At 34.7% G+C, this 7,210-nt stretch overlaps 1 protein-coding gene across 5 annotated transcripts in view; it reads right to left on the reverse strand.

Moving 5' to 3' along the window:
• SHC3 (SHC adaptor protein 3) overlaps positions 1-7,210 on the reverse strand; it is a 65,567-nt gene that overhangs the window by 34,892 nt on the left and 23,465 nt on the right. For all 5 annotated transcript variants that reach the window (XM_068666645.1, XM_068666644.1, XM_068666643.1 and 2 more), the window contains one exon: positions 4,567-4,637. In XM_068666645.1, coding sequence (XP_068522746.1) covers positions 4,567-4,637 — 71 coding nt within the window. The remainder of the gene's footprint in view (positions 1-4,566; positions 4,638-7,210) is intronic.

Below are 7,210 nucleotides of genomic sequence, written 5' to 3' on the forward strand. Positions count from 1 at the left end.
AAAAAGTCTTGAAATAATTTACAGCTTTTGTGAACATCATGTAAATATATACAAAGCCTTGATGCATGCTTACAAAAACCTTCCTTCTGCACAACCTTACATACATCAAGAGTAAAGTCAATGATGACCAAAAAAAAAGAAAAAAAAAAGTAACAGTAATAAATAAAAATGTACTTGGAGTTCTAGATTGTTAGGTAGCTCTAATTCTTTAGCTTCTTTTGTGATGTTCAGGCTTTATTCCATTCATCCTGGTCTCTGGTTGTTTATTCTGGTAGTTGTCAGGGAGATGGACAGGATCTGAACCAGGATCACAGTAACCTCCAAACTGTGTCCTACTTCAGATCATTTAGTACAGTATCCTCTCTCAAAGAGTCACCAATAGCAAGCATTTCAAAGAAAGGCATAGGAAACCTTACAAAAGTAAGATGGAAAAAAAAAAAGTCTAAAAAAAACTGCCTTTGCCCTTGCACTTTCCCCTAACCATGGCCCCATGCACAGAGCCCATACAGCAGAAAACAGGAATGGACTACATGCACCTTCTAGGCTGAAGGGTATGATACAGAGAAGGCTGAGCACAAAATTCAACATGGTACCTATTTGTTCTCAGAAATGACAGCAGAAGCATTCTTGCTTTTCAGTGTCGTCTTCTGTCCTTTTCACTGTGAATTTCTGCAAAGAATACAGGTATGTTTGAGGCACGCACTGTATTATCTAAATGTCATTTACATGATTTAGTACTGGACTTGAACCCCGATCTAAAATCTGGATTTGCATTATCTCCCCTCCTGAGGGTTGGGATATTGGCATCAGTGGGTTTGATTTCCGCTCTTAGAAAACATAGGCTCAGATCCCAGATTTGGAGAGAAATCTCTTTCAAATAGTTCAGCCCAGCAGTGACTGAGGAGAGGAGTAGGACCAGAGTTTGGATTTGAGTTCAGTGCTCCTAAGAAGTATCTCACTCCTGACTTACTTGTCATTATCACAGCATGCAATATAACCTTTTTATTCAAGCAAAGGGAGGTGAGATTTTCTGAAGCTGCATGCAGTAAACTGATTGCTTTTAATTAGATGCCAGTGAACATGCAGCCCTGTAGTCCAGATAATACTGTACGACAAACAGTGCATGCAACATTATTCTAATTCAATCCAGTGCATAACTAGACACATGCATTCAAGTAGTGAAGACTCATTACACTATAACAGATTAAACAATAAGCATAAAAACATATTAGAGGAATTGCAAATAGTACATGTGTTGCAAAAGTATTTTACCTTTTTCTCTTTAGTATATAAAAAGATTGTGAGCAATAAAGGCATGGCCACAAAAGTTCAGGGGCCAAACAGCACCTTTCCATGATGATGAGAGTAGATTTCAGATGAACTTAGGACCACTTGCCACCTGCAGTTAGCTGAGCAGTCTTGCTTGCTAGTCCTTCTTTTCCTCCTCTGTTTTGAAAATTAAATGCTTCTGTTCATCTTGCTGTTCAAGAATGTCATCTTGACCTCACATGTGTTACAAGAATTGTCACCACATAATTAATGATGCACCATGTGGATTTGGCTGGCTTTTATTTATCTTTATGCATAGCTGCTGACCCTTGGCTTGGACCCCATCCATTTATTTGCTCAAAAATTCACATGATGTTATATTCATTATACAAAAGAAAAGATGCAATAAACTGGTTAATACTACTCTAGTTGTCCTGTAGTGAAATAATCTTGAAACTTCAAATGTGAAATAATAAAAGGAAAATTCTCTTATAAATTGTACATAGCTGTTCATTTTTCCCCAGATCATAACCAAAATTAGGATAACAATACCTTTTGTCAGGCACCACCAAAGTTGTTAAATCTTATGAAGAGTATGACAAGTGAAAGTATTTGTTCTCTGCTTTCACACAAAGATAAATGTATTGCTACAAGTTTAACATTTCAATTTACAAAAAAATGTAAAAGAGAAACAAAGCCAAATCATAGGTCAAGTGCAATGGTCTTAGATGGCACAAGTTGGTAATTGCTGTGATTATCCTCATGACAAGAAAGGAAAGACCCCTGGCCTGATTGTTGACACATCAGCTTTGATCCAGTTCCTGGAGTTGAAATCTGATTTTTATTTGTCAGAATGGTCCATGCATGCACGCTGACATATATGCATATGTGTTAGTCATAAGGGTTGGAATTTTCAAAGCAATACAAAATATCTGGACCACCTTTTCCTATTAGCTTCCTATGTAATATGGGTATCTAATTGACTAGGTAACTGGAAATAGTAAACCAAATTTATAAGTAATTTCATGTTCATCAATGACACATGTGTTCTTTACAAAGCACTAATTCACTTAATTGCACAGTTGTTTGGGACTGGGATGAGGATTTACAAAATAATGTCTAAAGTTTGCAGCAGTGTCTGAGACTACAAAACTTATCCACCCCATGACTGAGCCAAAGATTTTTTTCTTCTATTAGATGGTGATGCTCCTCTTCCCTTGGGGATTTGGTCCTGCTCAGGGCCAGCAGAAAGATAAACTGACCATAACCAGAAGGCAGGAGAAAAAAAAGAAAATAAAAACAACAACAACAACAAAAAGACAAGAAAACAAACAAATAAACAACAACAACAACAAAAAGTAGGAGCTTGCAATGTGGAAGAAAAGCAAAGGCAAGAAAGCAAGTAGGTGCGGGGATGTGATGCTCTGCTAGAAACAGAGTGACTGTTTTTTATGTGTCAAGCGCAACACATGTCTATTAGGAAAGTATATATCCAGACCTTCGCACTGATCAGATACCTTGGTTCATTTTTTCTAAATGGCTTTTATGCTATTTAGTAAATACTGCATGATAACAGAAGTAATACTGGCCCAACATAGATCAGTTTCTTCTATGACTGCTTTTACAAAGTCTTGGAAAAAGATTGTATTATAATAAACAGTTGTGATACAGGCTTGTATCCACATGGGAACTTGTGCCTGTAATATCAGAACATCAGTACTAATTCAGTAGATACCTTAAGGCCTATATTATGCTTCTTATTGCACATGAGCAAGTTCACATCAGCAAATGTGAGTTTTAATCATTCCTTAATAAAAAATAGGCTTGCATGTGAAATGTTAATTGATGAAGCATAGCACAGACTGCTTTCTGTGTGTACTTAAGACATGGAATGAAGATTTTTGGATGAATTCATGAAATGCAGATTAAGTTGCTAGATCCTGATTCCAATTCCAACTCCTACTTTAAAATAAGTTTTAGATCAGGAACTACATGATCAGAATAATGAGTTAATAAGCCCTCATTATTTTATGATAAATGGAAAACCGAAAATGCAAAATAACGAACAAAACAGGAAAATATATCTTCCTGCTTGAAAAAAATATCCTGTGTTCTAGATGTCATCAGGGAAGATGAGCCAAGAAAATGTCCAGCATGTAGACAAATATGCTGTAACATAACAGAAAAAATGTGATTCCAAGTCTGTTTCACAGTAAAAGCCAAAAAACATTTTGTATTGAAAGAACTGTAAGACAAAGATACTTTGTTTGTGCAGATCATACTGCTTTAGATCACCAAATATGTTCACATATTAAAGGTAGATTTGTGCTTCTAAGTTAGATAATAAGAAAGATACATTGCTATTCCAATGAAAACATGAAGTATGAGAGATTGTGCAGGAAAAAAAAAATCCTGAATTCAGTCCACCTTGAGATAAATACTACAAAACCAAAAGGTATAACAATTGTTTCATAAGCCGGTATCATTCAGCTTCCAGTTGGTAATAACAGATCTGCCATCTGCATTGGAACTGCAAGACTGCCTGGACATGAAAGCATTTTTAAAAGTTACTGTTGCGAATACTATAGAAATGTATGCTAGGGGTTTAAAACAACAGACTAGGAAAATGCTCAGATACCTCCACAGACTTGGTTGTCTGAAATACAGAATTCTATCATTTACCAGTCCATGTACTTTTATGTCCCTCATCAAAACTACATCTTGACAAATAAATGATTAACATTTTCAGAGGACACACAGGGGCCCCTTCAAAGCAACTGTAACTCAAAGTCAAAGCATGTAGTTCATGCGAATTGCATCCAAGCCTAAAAATAAGGTGTTTTTTTCACATTTAATAAAGGAAATATTTAGCTGTCTACAGTACAAAAATAATTTATGATTAGTGACAGTAAGACATCTTAAAGAGCTGAAATTCAACTCTTGTTTCAATTCATATCATTTTATGTGCATTTCTTTGAAAGGGACTGCTTCATTACTTTGATGCCAGAATGTGTCTATGGCCATTTGAAACTGTGGTCTCCATTCACTAGAAGAAATCAACACCATATGGTGTTGATGGGGGGGACGGGGAGAGGAGGATTTTGTGGGGGAAGGAGGATCCTTAAACTTCACGGGAGCTGTATTGGTATTGGGTGAGATATTTCCTGTAAAAGCAAAATAAAAAGCAGACTTGAGGTATCCAAATATATTTAGTATGTGTTTTGCTATTTTTCTGACCTTTCCTCTTTGGGGACACAATTCAGAAGTGACTAAAAATATGCTTGTACAAAGTCTTACCTTGTAATCTGTGTTCTTGTATTGAAGTCAAGAGATCTCATTGAGCGTAAGACTTCTATGCACCCCAAGTACTGTAAGGAAAAAAAACAAAAACAGAAACAAAAAATGTTGAAAAACATATTATAATTATTGAGTTTTCGGAGAAAATGCTCATTGAAAGACATTGTACATTTTTTATTTTTACATTTGTTTTATCCTAACTGCCAGGTAGGTTTTTATCATTATGTACTTCTACATCACAGATTTCTTCCATAAGCATTTTATTTCATTTAAATATGAAGTTTGGTTCAACTTTTCTTTTTATGTTTAATCTAATCTCTGTAACACCTTGATCATGATGTGTTGATGGGATTTTTAGTTTTCCCCTATCTTAACTGTTCAATTTTATATATAAAGTTAGTCAAACTAAAAATAATATTAATGAAAAAGGAAGTGTGTTGAAGCAAATCCATCTAGCATGGATTAGTAGAAAAATCCAGGGACAGGCAGGATTTAAGATTTTCATTAATGACACTGATAGGAAAATCCTAAGAAAATATATTAATAACAAATGCTGGAAAATGTCTTCAACAGAAGCCTCTCTTCAAGAGAGGATAGACATGAGGGTTGGCTAATGTTTAGGAAAAGGCCAGACAGATTGTCCCAGATATCTGCCCTGCATCTCTATGAAAAAGAGGAAGCAGGGTTAGAAACTATGTTAAAATGTAATGTGAATCTTCTGGACATGCTTCCAAAAGCAGGCATAATTTGCGTCTGCTAAAACTTACTTGCAGCTACAGCTCTCGTCAGGTATCTGTACGGTGGCTTAGCACAAACTAGCTCATGATGGGCATATCCGACAGCAGTATCTTAGTATGCATGTTAAGCACTCAGCCACTCACCTGACTTTTGAAAATTAGGGGAAACTAGGATGACTCTTCAGATAATGAGCCTGATAATGTTATTTTAGCACTGTGTTTTTATCAGTAAAATATTTATTTGCAGTGTAATGACATCTAAATCTAGTGCAAAAAATCAAGACCAGCACTCTATTTCTGTTTTTTTCACTGAAAAAAATGATCTGATGATTATCAGGATCTTTAACAGTGCTTTTTCTGTAGAAAAATACATATTACAAAGTGTTTACAAATGAAGTAAATTGCTTGGTTTCAGATGTACATTATTATTTAACCAATTGCTATCAAATGTTATTGTCTTTACAACAGTGAATAATATAAACTAAAATATAAAGTTACTCTTATTCATTAAAATGCTCAAATTTGGATTATAGTAGCCCATGGTTCTTGGGAAGGTGTTTTTCAAGATCAATTTCCTGGAGGGTTGTTTTTTGTTTTGTTTTGTTTTGTTTTGCTTTGCTTTGTTTTAGAATTCTCCTGCAATTTTATCTTAGATTTTTGAATAGTTTGTAAAATCATCAGAGATAATATGTTATTGATAGAGGTCCTGGCACACTGAGCTTTCAAAATAAAGGTCATACTCTTAAAATTTTTAGATTATCAACATTCCTTTATCATTGCAAGATTAGGTAACCCTGTGTATCTTATTACAAGTAGATTCCTTTTTAATTACACTTCTACCTGAGTACTAAAAGCATCCAGAACAACATTTTCATTCTCTGATGCAAGAATTTAACCCATTAACTCATTTTTTAAGTATCTCAGAAGGTGATTAGATTTTCCTGGAGATGAATTAAGCATCAATTGAGATTATCAGATGAACTCAGTTAATTTATGCCAATGTACAACAATGGAGGATGTTTTCCTATACTCTGCATCATTTTGTTTTAGCGTTACGATGCTTTTACAGATAAATTTTCCCAAATATTTATGTCATATGATATATTTTTACTATGAAATATACAGTAAAGTGGTATAACTATTCAAAGGTATCCCAATGATGTTTCAGTTTGTTACTGAAATACTTGGTTTCCATTATCCCTTCAACACATTCATTTAGACTGCTCAGTACTAAAAGACTTTTGGATTGCACTTGTTCCTTCACTGGTCTATATTTAACATAGGTTTCTTAAAGGTAAATAATTGTGCAATTTTGAGATCCAGGCTAACATTTTAAAAGCAAACTCTGAAAGGTAGTTTGACAAGTACATGCAGGCGTGCAAATAAATACACAAACACATGTGCATACACATATTGAAGTAAACACACAAGTAATTAGACAAATACCCATAAACATACTTAGAAGGCGTGCATTTAGACTTCTTTGAGTCATACTACCTGATCTGCATTAACAAAAGTAGAGACAAAACCAGACTGAAGGAAAGTCAGATGGAAAAATTATCCTCTATTTATTTTATGTGTAGCATGAAGACAGCTGAACACAACATAGTAAGGCTTGCAATATTCCTGACTGATAAGGCAAAGATGGCAATTGATTTTCTGGGATAAAAGATGTGAACACTTAATCACCACGGCATGTTTTCAAGTAATGAAATTACTATAAATACTGACATTCAAAAGGTCCAAAGGCCAACTACAGGGACATATAACTCACCTACTGCTATGCTTCAATTATTCCCCAAGACCAACATTGCTCTCTAAAAATATCCATTTGAAGTACATCCTGACAAGGATCCACAGAAAGAAGACATACAACCAAGATAGCAAGTAAATAAATTATTCATTTA

Source organism: Anas acuta, chromosome Z (assembly GCF_963932015.1).
Source record: "Anas acuta chromosome Z, bAnaAcu1.1, whole genome shotgun sequence".
Lineage (NCBI taxonomy): Eukaryota > Metazoa > Chordata > Aves > Anseriformes > Anatidae > Anas > Anas acuta.